Raw genomic sequence first — 22,233 nt, 5'->3', positions numbered from 1 at the left:
CAAGTAGATGATGACTTTTATTAGGGATCAATCTTGTATGCAGAAAATGAAGGAGTATGCAACGAGCACTTGTCATCATTGTTGTTGTTGATGTGTTGTCTAAGTCAACTTCGATCAAGCAGACCTAACAGAGATGTCACAAACGTAGTTGTGTTTATAAATGGTTGCGATAGTGAAGCACCTATAAATCTGAAGAAAGGAACTAGGTTAAGGAAATGACTGAAATCTGAGGTGTTCTTGATTTAACAAGGTAGAAAGTGGGTTAAGAGTTTTGTTAATGTGCTGTGATAGAGAATAGCAAAATAGTGAATAGAAATTAACACTTGCTTGAATCTTGATAATATTGGAACCACTCATATTATTACAAACATCACTGTATTGCTGTTTTTAGTAACAAGATCAGAGAAGAATGTGGCCCAATTATTTAATTATTAAATGCCAGCAAAATATGTTTACAACTCCTTTTATCTGAACATTTAATTTATAACTAAAACATTTCTGGAATATTTTTTATCTTAATAAATCTTAATTAACAAACTTTCTTTATAAAAACTTTTTGGATTGTTCATAAAATCAGGATATCTAAAAAATGTGTTTCAGCATGTCTTTTATAAAATTATATGATATGGAAAAAGAAAAAATCTTTAAAAAAAAGCAAGAAACATCTTTAGATATTCAAACATATTTTTAATAAATTATTATTATTTCTGATGGTTAGATACATCTAGGTTTAGTAAGATATTTAATTAGCTTCTTCAAACTGCTAAATATTCAGATTTGGCCACCAAGCAGGTATTTTAGGTTTCACTTTGTGATTGTCCAAATCAAAATATCCATCTTGAATCTGTAGAGCAGGTTTCAATTGCAATAAAGCTAAGCCATGTTTTCCAATATTACCTCGAAATTTGCCAATATTTTTCCCTGTAGAATCAACAATTGGCTTGTCTTTCATAATCTCTCCGGGCTCACTAAAATACAAAACAAAAACTATGAACAATAGAATTAACAGCCAAATGTTATTGACATAGAATCTGCCAAAATCTAGTAACTTACATTACAAGACAACAGAATGAACTCAATACAAAATAAGCAATATCTTTTCAATTTTGAGTAAATACAGGGAGCCCCAGAATGAACAGTGAAATCGGGCAATTTTTTAAAAAACTCACTTTATTTAAGTTTATTGTGTTTAATGTATGTTAAAAGTGTATAAATTTTAAATTTTGCTTATAATTTTATAATTTTTATAAATTCTTTTATAATTTTAGTTTCATTCTTGTGGGATCCCACTTATCTGCTCATGACAACTTCTTTTCAATTTGGCTGCAATCATTTTTTTCTACCACTATCCCCAGGATAGAGCAATAGTTTAGCTGAACTTAAAGAATGCATTCAGTTAGCAGTGCAGGAGATAACTCCTGAAATGCTTCAAAATGTGTTTTGCAATGTTAAGAATAGATTTGAAATTTGCAGGGATACAGATACAATACATGTTGAAAATTTTCAATAAAGTTTTGATGTAAGATTTATAAATCTATTTGTCTTTGTATAATAATTAACTAATAAACATAAAATTCTGAGCTTTTTAAAAATTTGCTTGATTTTATTGAAATAGATAGTTAAATCTGGGATACCCTGTACAGCATGTACGAAGCCTTAACCATGTGATGTCTAACAATAATTGTGCAAAATAAGCTTTATGGTTTAAAGATTTATAATGCATCTTATTCTTTAAACATTAGCTGGAATGAAATAAACATTGGAGATTCTTTGCCCCATGCAAAAACTGCAAGCGTAATTCAGAGATTTTACAAGCTCTCTTTCTAAATTCATTGCAATGTTGGAACCTTTCTGTGTCATTAACAGGTTTCTTGGGGTCACAAACACTTTCCCTCTTTAGCTTTTACACTTTGAAGTAGCAAGGGCTTTGAAGTAGCAAGGGCTGAACTAGTCCTCACCAATGGAAGGGTTCCACTTTTGGTTTCTTATCAACTATGGCCACCTTGAGCTGATTTCAGCAGCTGTGGTTATATCTTTGATGGCTTTCTTCAGTTGTTTGGCAATTATATATGTTAAAAAGGTAAAGACTCACTTAGGTCATGAATGATGCATGGGATTGCATCTGGAAAGTTCTTCTCTGAGGCACAAGTCCAGGCAAGGTTGTTTATGGAAGACCAGCAGTCACCCATGCATATCAACCTCCCCTCTCTATGCCACTGATGTTATCTAAGGGAAAGGCAAAGGTCGACACAGCTTGGCACCAGAGATGTTGCAACTCATTTCTACAGCTGAGTGAACTGAAGCAACATGAATTAAAGTGTCTGGCTGAAGAACACAAAACACAGCCTGTTCCATGAATCAAACTCACTTCATCATGATTGTGAGCCCAATGCTCTAACCACTGAGCCATGCCCGCTATATGTAAAAATGAAATTTTAAAAATGAAACAATCATTATCTGCTGAAGAAATTTTATTCTTCCTTAAGTTTTTCTACCAGTATACATTTTTTTCAAGAGAAATATCAACATTTGACTTTCATACATAAGTCAAAAATAAATAAACAATTCCAAACATAAAATATAAACTTTATTAAATCAGAACTGCTTCACTTTTTACTATGACCTCCTCCAAAAATGTATTTGCTGAGTTCCTTGTCTGTGGAAAAGCAAATGGAGATTCTTGTTACTTTACAATCTTACATGGTGCATAACTTGCAAGTTCTGTCCTGCATTAAACAGAGGGAAATGAGTTGCTGTTTGGGAGACAGGTTCTGTGAGAATTTGATTCACACTTTACTACCACTCCATCATTCACCTTGGGCAATATTCACATTACCCTCTCACTGTTTTTTTCCACTCTTTTACTTTTACCATTTTTTATTTTCAATTTTGTAACCAAGGCAACAACACTTTTAAATGTACTCTCTCTCTCTCTCTTGCTCTCTGAGAGATTTCAGACAGGACAAGTACCCAAAATAGTAGAATTCACCACCCTAACAGCAAATGAACTTGCTGAACTCTCCTATTTCCATTTATGAAGAATATCATACGAAATTTTATTTACTTCAAAACATTTTCTAGAACACACTCTTTTTTTTTTTTAACACTAATAATATGAAAACCACTTCTAAGCCATAAAGAAAGCAACTAGAGAAACTGTGGCGATATCAACCTGTTTGCACATGAGTAAACATGTGAAAGCACGCTATTCAACTTTATGAAGTTATAACAATGTCCAGCACGTTATGCCTTTTATGCATGATTTCTATCACAGGTAGGTGATTCACAATCTGTGCTGAAAGATCCTGCTCAAATATTCTAGTTCAATCCTACCCAAGACTCACTCTTAAACTGGCAATATTCCATATAGTCTGCACATTAACTTTCAAGGATCACATCACAAGAAATGAATGAATAAACTTGTAATTTTATGTCACTATTGATTATTCAACCACTCACATCATCATCATGATATAACATCCATTTTCCATGCTGGCATGGGTTGGACAGTTTTGACCAGAGCTGGTAAAGCCAGGGAGCCACACCAGGTTCCACTATCTGTTCTGGCATGGTTTCTATAGTTGGATGCCCTTCCTAATGCCAACCACTCCACAAGGTGTACTGGGTGCTTTTTATGTGACACCAGTATAGTGCTTTTTTAAGTGACACCAGCCCCAGTATCAATTCTATTGTGGCAGACGAGTCTTCTTGAGTACAGCAGTGTGCCAGATATCTTATTCCTTAGTCATCTCCTTCATAAGGCTCAGATTGGCCTTCAGTGCTTTATCTCCTATCTTCCTCACTATAATTACATGTTAATTCTCTCATTTGCTGCCATCATATGTATGGAAGTAGGCATGGCTACCAGGCTATGTAGATTACAAACATATGATTCTGGGTTTGGCCTCACTGCATAGCATTTAGTTAAAGTAAATAAAACTATAAATAATAAGCCTGTGAAGCCTTCAACTTTTACTATTCAAAGGATTTTTAACTCAGTATTTACTCACTATTTATAGCTTTATGTTCTTTGAGTTCCATACCTTAGGGCTGACCAATGCCAATGTAGGCAAAATTTGGCATGTTATGTGCCTTTACACTCATGTTCATTTTTATGAGTCAATAACAACCAGACAGGGCACCAGTAGCAGTGCTCCAGTTCAATGAGTAGAACAATTAAAGAATTTAATGAGCTGTACTAAAATATAAGCACTTGAAATAAAGCTATGAATAATGGTGAATAAATACTGGGTTAAAAACTCTTTGGATAGTAAAAGTTGAAGGTTTCACATGCTATTATTTATAGTTTTATCTGCTTTCACTTTCACTATTCAAAAACTGAATTATTTCACGTTCTCTCAAAGCTTCTAAAGGTCTTATGATGTAAAAAGTAAACAATTTCTTTTTAAGCAATTTTATATAGATAAAAAAAAAGAGAAATATTTTTTTTTTTAAATTGTATAAATCAGTTCTTACCTTTGGAAGAAAATAGGCATGAGACGTTTGCGAATAACTCCTCTATGATGAGTCCGAGCAGTAAGTTCTTGCCCAATGTAACAACCTTTCTGGAAACTCACTAAAAAATAAAAATAATAATAATAATTTTGGTACAAGGCTAACAAGTTCGGGGGAGGGGGTAAGTTGATTACATCAACCCTAGTGTTCAACTGGTACTTATCTACCCCGAAGGATGAAAGGCAAAAATAATAATAATGACAAGGGTTTCAAATTTTGGCACAAGGCTAACAACATTGGGAGGGGGTAAGTTGATTACATAAAGCCCAATGCTCAATTTGTACTTATTTTATCAATACCAAAAGGATGAAAGGCAAAGTCGACCTCGGTGAACTCAGAATGAGAGACCACTAAGCATTTTGCTTAGCATGCAAACATCTGGAAGAAATGATGATGAGATGATGATGGTGGTGGTGGTGGTGGTGGTAATGATAATGATGAGTAGGCGGAGAATTACATTGGCCAAAACAACTGATGATCTGAGGAGAAAGATGTAACTGGCTAAACTTATCCAACGAAAATCAGTACAAATGTATTCTATTAACAGTAAAAGAAATAAGTACTAAAAAAATATTGCTTTTGTATACAGCTTCTATTGTCCTCGAGCAATGGGAAGGGGCATAATTATGTATACCTATTATTTCTTCCACTCCACTCCACTACTCATAAAAAATTTAAGGAGAAAAAGGAAAATGACAGTAATGACAATAATTTCTGGATCAGGTGCAAAAATCCCTGACAAACAGAGCTAATGTCTTTCTGAAGGTTCAGATATGGTTTCTGCAGTAAGGTGTAAACTCAAAACCTTAACGTCTAGAAATACATTATATAATCCACTCAGTGATAGCAATTTTCAGTAATAATCATAATAATTCTTCTACTATAGACACAAGGCCTGAAATTTTGCAAGAGGGGGCTAGTTACATTGACCCCAGTGTTCAACTGGTACTTATTTTATTGACCCTCAAAAAGATGAAAGGCAAAGTTGATTTGGTGGAATTTGAACTCAGAATGTAAAACCAGAAGAAATATCTCTAAGCATTTTGTCCATCATTCTGCCAGCTCATCACCTTAATAATATTCATAATCTTTTCTACTAGAGGTACAGGGCCTGAAATTTTTGGTGGGAAGGAGCAAGCTGATTATATCAACCCTGGTACTTGATTGGCAGTTATTTCATTAACCCCAAAAGGATGAAAGGCAGAATTTGAACTCAGAATGTAAAGACAGACAAAATGCCACAAAGCATTTTGTCAGGCATGCTAATATTTGTTAGCTCACTGCCTTCTTAATAATGAACAGATTGATTTCTTTGATTTGCCACAAGCATAAAGAGATATAGGGACATTACAAAGCCAAATTATAAATGATTATATATATATATATATGGTCTGATCAATAAGTATCCGGACTGTTGCTTTAGTAATGAAGCTAAAGCACGGGATGTGAAGCTGCTTGGCACAGATTGACCTTGAACACTACTGTGAATGCACACAAAGTTTTAACGTTCTAGCTCACTTCTGCTTTTCACAGCAGTGCTTGGAAGGAAGGTGTGTAGCATGTGATCATCACATTGACAATGACAGAGAAAGTTGAGTAGAGAATCTGCATCAAATTTTGCCTAACGTTTGGCGATACCTGCTCAGAGGCCTAGGCAAAGTTTTCAAAAAGTTTTCATCGTTCTTGACGCAATCAAGGAGATCTTGTGCAACTGAAACTCGAGAGTCTTTTTCGTCATCTGAAAGCAGTTTTGGCACAAACTTGGCAGACACATTCTCATACCCAAATCTTCAGTGATAATGGACTGAACTGAACTGTAACTAATCTGCACATCCTCTGATAACTCACAGATGGTGATTCGATGATTTCCCCTCGCAACTGCAATGTTTTTCTCAGTTCTGCTGGTTGCAGATCTCTCAAAATATTCGTCACTATCGACACTTTTTCGGACATCTTGGAAATGTCTGAACCACTCGTACACTTGCGTGCAGTTCATACATTCCTCTCTGTACACTTTCTGCAACTTTGCTTAGGCCTCTGAGTAGATACTGCCATGACAACTTTCTCTGTCATGGTCAATGCGATCATTACACACTACAAATCTTCCTTCCAAGCACTGCTGTAAACAGCATAAGTGAGCTAGAATGTTAAAACTTAGTGTGCATGCACAGCAGAGTTCAAGGTTAATCTTTGCTAAGTGGCTTCACTCTGCATGCTTTAGCTTCATTACTATGATAAAAGTCCAGATACTTATTGATCAGACCTCGTATATACACCCAGAATCACACTAATAGCTCAGGAGTGAAATTTAGGATTTCTCAGTTTTCTGTGAATCGATTTTGATAACAATTTTCCCAGATGGTTTGTACACTATGGCAACACCATTGTTATGTTTCCATTATGCTGTGTAACGTTGTTTCTTTTTTATTTCAGATTCTTCAGTTTTTGGGTGAACCACGATAATAGTTTTTGAATGAAAATAGCCCATCTAGACATTGTTTTTCAGAAAATGAAGAGTAATGATTCATATTAAGCATACATTGAGTATATATTTAACAGAAAACCATAATAATATTATAACATTTATTGACATAATGAATTATTTAACCACATGAGTGCCATTTCAACAGATAACTTCAAAAACCCTATTAGTCCTGGAATCTGTCAATTTCTTAATAGCAGCAGGTTGGATTGCTTCTGCTGCAGCTTTTATGGTCACCCATAAAACATCTTTCAATGTAAATTGGTGTCTATTGGCACAAACATTTTGTTTAATGATGGACCAAAGATTTTTGATATGGTTGAGATCCAGAAATGATACAACTGAAATGATACAACTTACCACCATTTAAAAATACCAGATTATTTTCTAAAGGAAAGCAGCTGCCTGGAGGGAGATCAGATGTTCCTTCAGCAATACCCATTTCATATCGTCTCATGTGATATTCCTCTTCTGGATTTGATACACCTATATGGAAATATATGAAGTGACTATAATTATAATAATTTCAAGTGACATCATGAATATTATGAAAAGTTTACTTACTTTTGCCTCCATTACTGGCACATACAAATTTCATTATAACTACCACAATTATTGTTATATTTGGAGATGGTCATCATTTGCTAATTAAACATACACACTATTTATTTGATCTTCGCATTAGTTTTATTACTACAAGAGAGCAAAATGGAAAAGGCAGGGCAAGAGGAGACACATGGAGCATAGTGTCACTGAAGAGGTCACAAAATGTGTGATGGAAGAACTTTGACAGACAAATAAACTAAACAAAAAATAATACTAATATAACTAAAGTGAAGATCAAATAAATAGTGTGTGTATGTGTTTACCTGGCAAAACATAACCATCCCCAAGTATAACAATATTTGTTTCAACAGACATTTTCACATCAAGAATCTTGCAAAACAATACATAAACATACCACAATTAACATTATCATTATTATGTAACAAAGCATTTTGAAATCCACATTTCAGTTTATACATGTATGCTAGTAGTTTTATACTTGTTTCTTTTAGATTGCCAAATTAAAGATGAGGGAAAATAAAATTCAGGTAATTTTACTGTATAAGTTGAAAATGGAACCAAAAGCAGCAGAAACTGTAACATCAATCATGTATTTGGCTGGAGAACTGTCAATGAATGCACAGATCTACATTGGTTCCAAACATTTCATAGTAGAAGCAAGATTCTTGAAGCTGAAGAGAATCACTGGTGACCATCTGTGATTGACAACAACCAACTATAGAAGCATCATCACCATCATTTTAATGTCCATATTTCATTGCTTGCATGGGTCAGATGGAATTTACTGAGGCAGATGCTTTACAGTCAGATACCCTTCCTGTTGCCAGTCATTACCTGTTTCCAAGCAAGGTAATATTTCCCATCACCTGACATGTTTTTCCACAAAAAATTGGAAATGAACAACATCATGATTGTGATGCATATTAACAACTGTCACATAATATCAGAATAAGGGTACACACATATGCACAGATACATGTATGTGTGTGTGTGTGTGCAAGTGTGCATGCATGTGTGTGTGTGCATGTCTGTGAATGTGTGTGTATGCAGGTATGTGTGTGTGTATGTGTGTGTGTGTATGTATGTATACGTGTATGTACAGAATGCTTCAAATTTTTTTTCAGAACGCCTCTTTGAAGAGTTCTAACTTTCTTCTAACATATTTTTTAAAACTTACTTTACAGATAAATAATCTCAGATACCAGGCTGGCTCAGTAAATGAAAAGATGCGCTGCAATCATTGCCATAAAAGCACAGGCTTAGTGATACAGAAACTGCTCACTTCCTAAAAGTTGCCCATTGTCAAAGTTCAAAAGAAGCTGAACTCAAACAGCTGCTAAATGCAAAATGTATGCACAGGGTCCTAATACCATCAGAACACATAACTTTGTCTCCAAAGTTCAAGAAATAATCGATAAAAATCCTGGAAATCAATCAGAACCATTGCAAAGGACCTCAAGGTTTCAAAATGCATCATCATAAGAGCTGGTACAAGTCATATGTGATGACAAATTGGTTTATGTTGAGTTTGACAAGAGAGAATCAATCAATCTGTACAAAGCACTTGTTAAACAACTTAAAATATAAAGAGGCTGGAAAGCTTTAGTTTTTTCTATGATGAAAATAGATTCAATCAGGATCAAAAAATAAAACAAAAGAGTGACAGATGGTTATGCAGATACCTGAATGAGGTTACAACAGTCATGGATACTTAAGCTTCAGCAACTATGGTAGTTCTGGGAGTCGTCAGCAATAAGGGAGATGTCATGCCTTCTCACCTTTTTCCACAGCGCTTAAAAGTCAATGCCACAATCTACACAGAGGCGTTGGAGAAAATTGTGAGGCCCTGGATGGACAGAGTATGCAACAGAAAACGATGTGTTTTCCAACAAAACTCTGCACTATCTCATAAGGCTAGGACAACCCAAGAGTGGGTGCATACTAATCTCCATGATCATGTTCTCCTAGCTCACCAGACCTCAATCCACTGGACTATTATGTATGGGGCATAGTCGAGAGAGAGGTCAGTCAACAACCCCATAACACTATACAATCTCTCAAATCTGCTATGTCTAAAAGTGATAGAGATCATCTGATTCAGGCATGTCAATGCTTCTGCATATTGAAGCAGCCATTGATGCAAATGGCAGATTCATTAAATAAGCTTGATAAAATGATTCCCAAGATTATTTGTACAGATTTGTTTTCAAATACAGCTTTTCTTTGATGAGCTATGCATCTTTCTCTAAATTCATACAAATGACCTCAAAAAAACTGATGCCCCATGCATGTATGTATGTATGTATGTATGTATGTATGTATGCATGCATGCATGCATGCATGTATGTATATATGTATGTATGTATACATGCATGTTTGTATGTTCATATGTATTTATGCATGGACACATATGTATGTCTGAACAAATACCCACACACACACACATGACAGGCTTCTTTTAGTTTATGTCTGCCAAACCCACACGCAAGGCCTTGATTGGCTTGAAGCAGTAGAAGACACTAGCCCAAGTTACTACACTGATATATGCAAGACAACTGAGAACTAAATTTCCACCATCCCACAGTTGTTTGAAATTTTCACAACATGAAAGTTCAGAAAAACTCAATAAATGGGTATCGCAGGAGGTGGAGGTAACAAAATAAAAAAAGAAAATTGATTTCACATTTGTTCATGACATATATATTTATGTATCAGAGATGACATTCAATATACAACAGAAATAAAGCATTCATATAAGAAACAATTCTTTAAACAACTCTGCTTTGTTGTGGCTTCAGTGTCATTGCACCAACTAGGATTGCTATTTTCCATTGTGTAACTAAAGTAATTGTAAACTTGTTGCTATGACTACCATTATCAGTTGACAGTTAAACAATAAAGGCTTTTATTTAGGAAAGTAGTAGTAAAACCAAGAATTAGATAATACCATAATTACCTCCAACAACAAAGGACCCAGATGTAGCAAACACCTTTTGAAAACATTAGACGTTAAATGATAACAATCTAAATTCAGATACATTATTAGGACTGATATGAAGGTACCGCATCAGGTTGAAAATTGTAATATCCATTATTGTATATCTATTTTTCTGTGGTGGCTGCTCAGGAGCAAATGTTTTGGCAGAGTAGAAGTACTGATGGTGTGCGTTAAAATAAAGGTACTATGTTCAATCTTATTTCAAAGATATACTTTAAAAAAAAAAAATTTTTTTATTGCTGTTAGTCAAGAGGGAAGGCAGTGCTTATGACCCTTTACAGAGCCTTGGAAACTGGAGGGAAGGAGGAAGGTATTTTCAAATCAAATGCCTACATCAGAGTGGACTCTATTAAAGGGTCCCCAAGGCACCAAGTGGTGGTGTTAGACAGTGACAGAAAAGGTCTGTCACTCATATAAGCCAGGGTGGAATTTGAATGCAAAACACAATGAGGAAGGAGGGCAAATAGACACAAAACATCCAGTGCAACGTTACTTATAATTCTGATAATTGGCTGACTTAGATTGGTACTTTTGTGATCAACTCAAAAAAGAAAAAAAAAAGAGAAGCAAGGTTGACCTTGGCAGGATTTGACCTTAAAGCACAGAGGAGCAGAACATATACATAAGACATTCTGTCCGATTACTCTAACAACTGTGCCAATTCACCTACTACCACTTCACTGTCAATATGCCAGCTTGCCACCTATTACCAACTCACTAACTGTTTCTAGCTCACTGACTATTGCCAACTCAGTACTTATTGCCAACCCACCACCTATTGCCAATTTACCGTTTCATCATCATTATCATTATCATCATCATCATTTAACAACCATTTTCCATGGTGGCATGGGTTGGACAGTATGACCAGAGCTGGCAAACAGGAGAGCAGTACCAGGTGCTTATCTGATTTGGCTTATTTTTCTATGCCCTTCCTAACATCAGTCACTTTACAGAGTGTGCTGAGTGCCTTTTACATGGCACTGGTACAGGTGCTTTTATGTGGCATTGGCATGGGTAAGGATGCTAACTGGAAATTAAAGCCAAGTCATAGGTTTAAATCTGTATTACAATTGTAGCCAACTTCTAAAGAATAAAAGCGATTAATAAAAAGTTGTTAGTGGAATAGAGAATAAGATATTCTAACGCCAGATTTCTTGGCTGTTCATTTGGTGAATAGAAATAAAATCATAGGCAAGAACAGCAGATTTTATTTAAATATGATAAATAATAGTTAATGTACTTAAACAAAGTGATTCATTAAATGACAATAGATGACTTTTACCCAATGACAACATAATTTATATCACAACATTATACAAATGAGAAAAATAAACCATGCTTTTCAATGTTTTAAGTAAGAAAATTAAATTTAAAACACAACATTAAATGAAATTTATTTCAAGTTTCCCTGTGGTTTTAATTTTTGGATTTTATCACTCAATTAAATCCCATCATCAGTCATTATCAAGTTAACATCCACTATGCTATGCTTGCATTGGTCAGATGGCGTTTATTGAGGCAGATTTTCTTTATGGATGCCCTTACTGTCACCAATTCTTGCCTGTTTTCAAGCAAGGTAATATTTCCCCATGGCCAGACTTGTTCTCACAAAATATTGGAAATGGAAATGAATGATGTTGCTTGTATGACATGAGCACAAGAGGCATGAATAATAAAGGCAGGAGAAACAGAGACATAGGTGATAGACAGATGAATGATAAGAGCAGTAAGGAATAGAGAAGTCATAGAGGATGAATGATGGGTGTAGTATTCAAATGGTTGTGAATTATAACAAATATGAACAATGACAGGAATATCATCATCATCATCATCATTGTTTAACATCCACTTTTCCATGCTTGCATGGGTCGGATAGAACGTTTTGAGGTAGATGCCCTTCCTGTCACCAACCATCATTTGTTTCCAAGTAAGGTAATATTTCCCTATGACCAGACATTTCTTATAAGATTGTAAACTAAGGGCACTTGTGTAACAGCGACAACTATCATACAATGTCAAGGTAAAGAGATAGTAACACACACAAACAAGCACACACATATATTTGTAAATATCATCATCATCATCATCATCATCATTGTTTAATGTCTGTCTTCCATGCTATATATATATATAAAAGCTTCTTTCAGTTTCCGCCTACCAAATCCACAAGCTGGACGTTGGCCTGGAGTGAAGATAAAAGACACTTGCCCAAAGTGCCTTACAGTGGGACTGAACCCAAAATCATGTGGTTGAAGAGCAAACTTCAAACCACACAACCACACCTGCATCTATTATATAGATTATGTATGAACCTAAATATAAATTGTGTGTGAACTGACAGTTTTTCATGGTTTATTCATTGCTGGAAGAAAAATCAGATGTTACCTTACTTTTCTCAAATAGTTATTTATTCCTAAGCTATTTTCAAAATGTATCATAAAATAATTATCAGTTTAACTTACAAGAAGTATCATGAGGTAAAATTAATCTGGAACCAAAGTCTTGAACTCTAGGATCAGGCTCACAAATTTCAACCTTTGAATCCTTTTCAGATGACAAGAAGTTTGAAAGTGCTAAAGGAGGACTAAATGAAGCCCATACTTGAAACTTATCTTCAGTATTTTCAACAGAAACCTTTTAAAAATAGAAACATATAAATGTAAATATCATATACTTCTTCATTAACTTAGATGTCATAATATTTCAGTTGACTTTTATAAAAAGTGATCACAGTGTGGAAGACATATTAGCCATTCAGAAACATTCAAAGTCTATTAACTGCACTTAAAAATTTATTGCTTGTAATATGATGTCAAAATTTTCATCACTCAAAACTGCGGTTTGATCAATGATAACATTACACTGCATCTAAACTGTAAGCTTAAAGAGTGATATATAAATATAGTTTGTAAGGCTCTAGAGTTGGACAATGTCCAATGCAGGCCAGCAAGGAAAGCAGATGTTAAATAATGATAATGATGATAATGATGAATGTAATTATAAAAAGTTACAATGCAGCAATAGAAGCAAGTTCATAAATAGCATTACTATAAAAACTTTATTCTATAAACAAGTTTTAAAGTTTTATCTTATGTTCATGCAGATGTTTTGTTATTAAACAAAATGAAATCCGAATGTAGAAAGAAAATCCTTTTCAAGGATTATAATATTTATATGTATTGACTTACAAAATACTAGCAAATGGTATTTGTTCAGGCAGATTTTCTATGGCCAGATGGCCTTGCTGTCACCTGTTTCCAAAAAAGGTAATATTTCCCCATAGGTAGATAGGTTTTTGATGGAAGAGTAGAAACAAACAACATTGCTTGTGTGATGATCATGCTCATTTACAACAGTTACGTGATGTCTAGACAAGGTTCACACAAACACACATACACATATATATCATCATCATATATATATACATATATATATATATATATATATATATATATATATATAGACAGAGAGAGAGAGAGAGAGGATTAACTTTTTTCAATTTACATCAACCAAATCCACTCACAAGGTTTTGGTTGGCCCAGGGCTATATTAGAAGACACTTACTTACCCAAGGTACCTCATAATAGGATTGAACCAAAACCACAACACCCACTTTGATTATAAATAAGTGGAATTCATGTTTGTGTTTCTTCTGCTATAATGAACTCTATTCTTCAAAGTCTGTTTGCTACACCTTCCTCTTACTCCCACCCCCGTTGCATCAATCTTCTTATTTAGAGCCATTCACACAATGTTGCTTGCCTTAAAGTCATCATGCAATACTTTTTTCTGCGCAGTATAACTTTGTAGAAATATTTTCTCTTCTATAAAAGCTCACAACTCACTAGCTTACTATTTTTCAAACTCCATGTTAACATATCATGTTAATACTCCCCTACATACATTTTATCAAAATACTTCAAAATAATTATATCTTGCATCTTTACACACACACACACTTACACAAATGCATGCACACACATACACACAAAGAAGCACCATATTTAAAAGAGGATATAGAACTAGTTTTAATTGCATGCGAGCCTGCAGATTTCACTAATCAAGCAATAATGAAAATTTCTAAGTATGAAGGGGTGCTGAAAAGTTCCTGGCTTTAAGGGTGTTGTGAAAGGCCTGGTTGGAGGCCCAGCCTTCCAAGTTCTTGTACAGAACTTTAAAAACACAAAGGACTGCTGGAATAAGTGTGTGAATCTGAGAGGTAAACATGCTGGATAAAATCATAATTAACTGATCTTTCTGTATTTTTTTTACCTAAAGCCAGGAACTTTTCAGCACCTCCTAGTAGCTGTGGATGATGATGATGATGATCATATTTAACATTTGCTTTCTATGCTAGCATGGGTTGGACATTTTGATAGCAGTTGGTGAACCAGAAGATGGTGTCAAGCTTTACTGTCTGTTTTGGCATGGTTTCTATGGCTGGATGCTCTTCTTAATGTCATCACTAGAAAATAATTTTACAAGTGTTGTTTGATGGTAATTTTTAAAAATTAGACATATACAAAGCACATACCTTTTTCCTAATTTTGTATCTCTTTAGGAGTTTTATTAAATCATTAATAATGCTGGTATCACATTCCAGGAAGAAATCTGAAGATTGGTTAGGAAGAGCATAGATAAAAATGTCATAGAGAATGCGGCCCTGAAAATATTGAGTAAAATATCATTCATCAGGAATAACCCAATGTCATCTTCTGCAGTTTCTATAATATAACATATAATTAAGTTATTTTTGTCATAGTTTAACTCTTCAGCATTTAAACTGTCTGTATCTAGCCCAAATATTTTATCGGTTTGATGCTCAAACTGGCCAGATAAAGCTTCTCACACCTACCCTGCAATGTCATTCTAAAAATAAACAATCACATCATTGAAATCTCAAAATTATGAGATAATGCACAATTAATTAAAAACAATGTGAATAAATAAGCATTACATTTGACAAAGTAATCTGAATGGTAAAGGGTTAACACATCATTTTGATAAGTTTGTTGTTGTTTTTTAATAAATTATCTACTTTCTATTTGCTTTATTTTCTTTTTTGACAATAAATATTGCCAAAAGATATATTTCTTGTGAAATAGGCACAGGCATGGTTGTGCGGTTCAAAAAGTTCACTTGCTAGCCACATGGTTTCAGGTTCAATCCCACTGCATGGCACTTTGAGCAAGTGTCTTTTATTATGACCTTATGGCCTTTTACTAAGTGTCTTTAGCAAAGCCTTGTGAGTAGATTTGATAGATGGAAATCATATTGTTATATATGTGTGTGTATGTATAAACACATACATACACACATACAATGGGCTTCTTTTACTTTCGATTTCCCAAGTCCACTTACAAGGCTTTTGGCTGGCCATGGATTAAATATAACAGGGCATAAGAGGTATCAGATGCAGCATGCAAGAGAGAAGACTACATTGGTTTGGACATGTGATGCGTATGAATGAAGACAGCTGCATAAAGAAGTGTCGGCCACTTGCCTAAGATGCCATGCAAAAGGACTGAACTCAAGACTACATGGTTGGGAACCAAACTTCTTAACAACACGGCAATACTTGTGCCTATCATAAACGCAGACAAAATTACATTTGAAATAAAGTCTTACCTGAACATTCAAAATCATGGCATACATTGTTCTTTTATTGTCATTCTGAAACTGCTGCATATCATTTGTAATAAGGCCTTGTAAAAAACTAGAAGTATCTGTGCCAACAAGGTGAATTAAGCTCCGAGATTTCAGATGAAACAGTTTAACATTATCCAGCTTTTTAACTGAAGAATTCACTACATCTGAGGTAAATGGATGTGATTTTATTCTATGATCAATCTTACACCTATTAACTATTTGATTACAAAATAAACGAGATGCCCTGAAACCACTGGAGCTTTTTGGAAAGCATCTTCTAAAGAAAGCATTTGAATAACTTAAGAAATATTCTTCAGATAAATATGACAAATGCCTCGAATGAAAATTAGCTAAATTTGTTTCTAAAAGCTTTCTGGGGGTTATTTGTAAAGATTTAAATACTGAATATGAACAACAATTAATAGCTGAAGATATGGGAACTTTTTTCAAAAATGGTTTCATAGACAGTGAGGTGAATTTCTGAAGCATCTAGAAAGAAAAATGAAAAAAGACAAAATATGAAACGTATCAATAAAAAATAAAACATAAAAGAAATAATACAAATATATGATATAACAATATTTTACAGGAAACATCACTTGAACTACTAATATTTCACAGAAAACAGCATTTCTTAAACCTTTTTATTCATTTGACCATATCTTTTTTCTCTTTATTCTTAGCAAAGAAAATTAATATGCACCTAAAAAGGATGTTTTTGCTTAGCTCCAGTACCTTGGGCAACTGTCTTCTACTATAGCTTCAGGAAAACCAAAGTCTTGTGAGTGGATTTAGTAGATAGAAATTGCAAGAAGTCCATCATATGTGTGTGTGTGTCTGTCTTTATCACCCACCACCAATTGACAACTAGTGTTGTTGTGTTTATGCCCTTGTAACTTAGCAGTTTGGCAAAAGACACCAATAGAGTAAGTACCAGGCTTAAAAAGAGAAAGAAGTTGATTAGTTCAACTAAAATTCCTCAGCAAAAGAGATCAGTAGAATAAGTACCAGGCTTAAAAAAACAAATACTGGAGTTGATTTATTTGACTAAAATTCTTCAAGGGGGTACTCCAGATGGCCGCAGTCTAATGACTGAAACAAGTAAAAGTAAACACATTAAGATGCATTTATTAAAGCAGAATTATCAAACCTTAACCCTTTAGCATTTAAGTTGGCCATATCCAGTCAAAATATTCCATCTGTTTTACGTTCAAACTGAGCAGATCCAGGTTCTCACACCTACCCTACAATGTTATTTTAAAAATAAACAATCACATCATTGAACTCACAAAGATATGAGATAATGCATGCTTAATTCAAAACAATGTGAATAGATAAGCATTACATTTGATAGAATATTCTGAATGCTAAAGGGTTAAACACTCAAAACAGATATAGGTGGATTTTTTCTTTATCTGTTTATTGCTGTTCACCTTAATCTTGAGTGTTATCACAGTTATATGAATTCTCAAGCATATTTTCCCCTATACAAATCTACCATCAATTGATGCTGCTTGACTCATTAGAAACAGTAACTCTGTTTCATTTAAATAGTATTGTAGTAACTTACATAAAGGATGCATTATATAAACTTATAGATCTTATACTTCTATTTTTTCCTGTTTTAGTCGATAGACTGTGGCCATGCTGGGGTACCACTTTGAAGAATTTTAGTCGAATGAATCGACCCCAGTACCGTTTTTTTAAGCCTGGTACTTATTCTGTAGATTTCTTTAGCCAAACCGCTAAGTTACGGGGACATAAACACACCAACACCAGTTGTCAAATGGTGGTGGGGGAACAAACACAGATATAAAGACACTCACAGATATATACATACAACAGGCTCCTTTTAGTTTCTGTCTACCAAATCCACTCACAAAGTTTTGGCCAAGCAGTAGGCCAAAACCAGATACATGTGGTTGGAAAGCAAGCTTCTTACCACACAGACATAGCCTGTGCCTATATGCAGCCATGCATGCACCTATATATATATGCTATGCACACACACATATTTGTTTTACATTCATTTTTCCATTTTGTGCTTTGCTGTCAATAAATGCTATAAGGCCCAGTACATTCACTGAAAAAGCTTCTAAGCTTTTTTAGTGTCTAAATGTACTGCTTGTTGTTCACGATACAACCAGAGCCATCCTAGCAACATTATAAGCCCCTGGGCAGATGAATGCACTGAACCATAAATTGTTTATTTACAGAAAGCAAAGCACAGCATACATACATTAGAACTGAGTCCCTAGATGCCTTAGGACAGCACTATGAACAACGATGTTACAGAAAATCAGGGAGAATGATGCAAAAAAAAAAAAAAGTCACCATAATTTTTTGTACTGATTGCTGGCTCTTCAACTTCTCAAGCTTTGGAGGAAAGGAGTAACACCATTCCATGAACTGAACCTTTGTTTCTGGATCATAAAGATATCCCCGCATTTCATACTTTGTCATCAGATGGGAACAAAAATTCTTCATTGGCTTCAAACACTTCCAACAAAGCAGAGCAAACTTCCACCCTATTCTTCTTTAAATAGAGTGTCAGCTACTGTGATACTCACTTTGCACACACACTTTTCAATACCCAAAGTCTTCCACCATTTACTGTAATGCATTGCGATCACAGATCAGTTTTGCAGGGAAACTCACTATGAGTCCTCTGTCTGTGCGAATCTATTCATTCACTGGTAATTTGTTTTAGTGATACCAGTTGCTGGTCCTCCACTGCATGGTTTGTCTTCAATTATAGTTCACTCATCTGTGCACATTGTTATTGTCAGTGGTATCATTTCCATAAACAACCTGTAGATGTTGGACAGCCAGCACACCTCCTTCATCAAGAACTTGATAACAGTACATTTCTTATGTTGGATCTATTATCTGCCTGCAATGAAGAAGACTTATTCTAACAATATGTGCAATTTGAACAACTTATGCTAGTTAATATAGTTACACTCACTTTTACATTAACTTTTGACACAATCCATGTACAAACACTAAGAAACAGTCCATAAAGAATTCAGAGTATGAAAGAATATTTCTGTAAAATTTTAAATGCTCTGACTTGGATTTTTAAAGCATGAAAACAACACACATTTATATACTTATGTTTATGGTCATCATTTAGACTGAAAACCTGAGAAAGTGGGCGAAAAAAATATAATGCTAAAACTTTTCACCTGTTCTGTTTACTCTTTAGATATGGATATGGTCAGGCATGTGAGATTTTAAATACTTCTTGGAAGAGTTTTTGTATACTAATAACGTGGATAGTCTAAGTTGGTTGACGTTTTTCACTTCACTATATTACATATATGGGCTTTCCTTGAGTTTCTGTTTTTTGTCAGTCAGTAGCCAGTATGATTGCAGTTGAGGTTGTGAGTGTGATATTTTAGTTTACATTGAAAATGTGTTGTTGAGTTTTTCTTTTGGATTTTTCTTTTGGATTTTTAAAATATTTTGGCTTTCAAAACAATAACAACAACAATAATACATAAAGGAACAATCATCATCATCATCATCGTTTAACGTCCGCTTTCCATGCTAGCATGGGTTGGACGATTTGACTGAGGACTGGTGAAACCGGATGGCAACACCAGCCAACAATCTGATTTGGCAGAGTTTCTACAGCTGGATGCCCTTCCTAACGCCAACCACTCAGAGAGTAGTTAATTTTACAAGCCCCAATCCAATCACTTTTCTCAGAGAATTCTCACTGAATCATTAAATATTGAAGTAAATAGAGTTTTGAAGTTAAGTCAGCTTCACAATTGAGCAATAAATTTTAACTGCACGAGTAAGTGGACAAACAAAAGAAAGTGGCATTCAACATATTTGGTAGGGGTCACAATAACAATTAACGGTGGAATTCTGTTTTAAGCACCCCATATAACTCCTCATAACTTTATTAGTTTGGGGAATTTTCAGAATTTATTTTCGAATTTGCGTTCTACACTCAGGAATTCATACGATATGAAAACAAAACATTTTTTAAAAAATATACCAGTTAAAAAAAATTTGGTAAATTTTCAGATTAACACCCGCACGATTTTCACTAGGGTGTTAGAGTTAGGGTTTTAGGGTCAGGGTTAGGGTTAGGGTTTAGGGTCAGGGTTACGGTTAGGGTGTTAGGGTTAGGGAATTTTAGGGAATTCTGTCCCTAACCCTAACCGTAACCCTAAATTTCAATTTTTCTATGTCCTTAAAATCCAAATTTAAAATACGGACAGTCCGAAATTTTAGTTTGGACCATTAAATGTGTTTATTTGGGAGAAAAATAATAGAAAACATCAATACATGTCAGCGACAAAGAAACGAAAGGTAGGTGGTCGTGAGATATGCTAGAAATAACAAACAAATAGCACTTAAATCACACGCCTAAAAATTATTTTGTTTTGTTTTTGCATAGTTGTAAGAATTCCCGTGAGTAGGAAACAAATTCACAAAACTTTTATAAAAATTCCAAAATATAAAAAAAACTATGAGGAGTTATACAGGGTGCTTAAACCAGGGTTCCGCCGAAACCGGTTTTCATATGTCGCTATGTCCTTCAGAACACCATGTATCTGACCATCTTATATATTCACTCACCTTAAAACAGTTTTAAGCGTCAATAACAAGATGTAAAGATCAACTCTCACGAAAATTGATACAGCTTATTATCTCGAATGAACCGATAAAATAACTACCATTAAAAGACCGTGTCAGGTTTAATTAACCATTACAACTTTAATCCTTACAAAGTGGAACTTGAGACAGACCCTAAAACTTCCTCATATAAAATAGTTAATATTATTTCAATGCATATCAGTTATTTAAATGAAAGAAAAATTAAAAATGATTTCATACCTTTAAAGACTAATCAGACTAAAGCAAAATGATTTTGACATTATTCACATTGAGATTTAATATTATATAAACAAAGTTACGCGATCAAGAAGTATAAACACGCCAAGAGAATTTCATAAACTAAGGGGAGAGAACTGTGTGGAACCGGTGTCAAGTAATAGTAAGATCTACACACGCAGGTTTTTCGGCCCTTAATTCTTTATACGCTAAGGGGGTCGCATCTAGGTCCCTCTGCTTCCACATTATGTATCGTTGTCTACATTTAAGGTGCTCCGATCCACGATATCTTGGTGTTGTAACCTGTTCATTTGAAGACGTTAGTTGATTTAGGGTAAATTATGCTTTTGAAATTCACTTCTCTTCCTGCTTGACCAGATCCAGTTGGAATTCTTCTTAGCTGTTTCTTCTTCTGGTTCTGTACGTACTTCGATCGAGTCACGTAAATTTTGTGTTTAATAAACACACATAAAATTTTTTCCTCTTTTTTTTTCACTTATTAATATTAAAGAGTGAGAGTATTGCTCTCATGATCGCAAGATCGTGGTTTCGATTCCCTGACTGGATGGTACTTTGTGTTCTCGAGCAAACCACTTCACTTCATGTTGCTCTGCGATCACTAAATCTAACAGTGGTACACCGTACATTTGTACATTCAGTGTCGAATAGAGGAAGGGGAGTGAGTTCGTGTACACACAGGCATTTGATTACTATAAACAAATCATGTGTTGGTTGATCAGCAATAAATTGAGGAATCGTCATTCTCGGAGTCGAGAGACTACCCATGCAGTATAAAAGAATGTAATTCTGATCTCTACAATATTTACCGAGACTCTTTCATTTATTATTATTGTTTAGTCCAATATCAATCGTGATCGAACACTCGATTATCATACTTTTTCCCAAACCAAGTATATCTAGGGCTACATTATCCACCGTATCCTTCCTTTAAGACTATAAGGATGTGCTGTGGATGAGATCTAGCAGTTCAAGCAACCATGTTGTAACCTTTCTATGAAGTTCAGTTATAAGATGCGGTGATATTTTTATTAGTATTATTTTCTGTCAAATATCAATTTCTTACCAAATTAAACAGAAAACTAATATGAAATTTTGATGGAAGGCTTTAAAAGCAAACTTGTTTCATAGAACCAAAGGCAGTTTC

At 34.5% G+C, this 22,233-nt stretch overlaps 1 protein-coding gene across 4 annotated transcripts; it reads right to left on the bottom strand.

Moving 5' to 3' along the window:
* Positions 1-666: 666 nt before the first annotated feature.
* Positions 667-22,144, bottom strand: LOC106875785 (putative transferase CAF17 homolog, mitochondrial). 4 transcript variants are annotated; one of them, XM_014924052.2, is made up of 8 exons: positions 21,072-22,144; positions 18,785-19,107; positions 16,194-16,703; positions 15,100-15,228; positions 13,028-13,199; positions 7,358-7,483; positions 4,477-4,576; positions 667-968 (listed from the first exon to the last, which is right to left on the bottom strand). In XM_014924052.2, the coding sequence occupies exons 2-8, from the start codon at positions 18,836-18,838 to the stop codon at positions 764-766; spliced, it is 1,296 nt and encodes a 431-aa protein (XP_014779538.1). In that variant the 5' UTR covers positions 18,839-19,107; positions 21,072-22,144; the 3' UTR covers positions 667-763. The 4 variants fall into 4 exon arrangements, with proteins under 4 accessions (XP_014779538.1, XP_014779539.1, XP_014779540.1 ...); XM_014924053.2 differs by lacking the exon at positions 18,785-19,107 and having other exon boundaries at positions 21,072-22,116; XM_014924054.2 differs by lacking the exons at positions 18,785-19,107; positions 21,072-22,144 and adding an exon at positions 20,814-21,036.
* Positions 22,145-22,233: the final 89 nt, after the last annotated feature.

This window comes from Octopus bimaculoides, chromosome 2 (assembly GCF_001194135.2).
Source record: "Octopus bimaculoides isolate UCB-OBI-ISO-001 chromosome 2, ASM119413v2, whole genome shotgun sequence".
Taxonomy (NCBI): domain Eukaryota; kingdom Metazoa; phylum Mollusca; class Cephalopoda; order Octopoda; family Octopodidae; genus Octopus; species Octopus bimaculoides.
This window is presented reverse-complemented; position numbering and strand designations above follow the sequence as displayed.

What these genes read in the sequence shown, in the direction of transcription:
- LOC106875785 (XM_014924051.2), bottom strand. Translation starts at nt 18,701, where the DNA reads ATGAAGAATTTTTGTTCCCATCTGATGACAAAGTATGAAATGCGGGGA. An exon ending in CCATGATTTTGAATGTTCAG is followed by an intron (nt 15,229 to 16,193) that starts GTAAGACTTTAT and finishes CAATATTTTCAG; the next exon opens with GGCCGCATTCTCTATGACAT. An exon ending in TTTACCTCATGATACTTCTT is followed by an intron (nt 7,484 to 13,027) that starts GTAAGTTAAACT and finishes ATTTCCATATAG; the next exon opens with GTGTATCAAATCCAGAAGAG.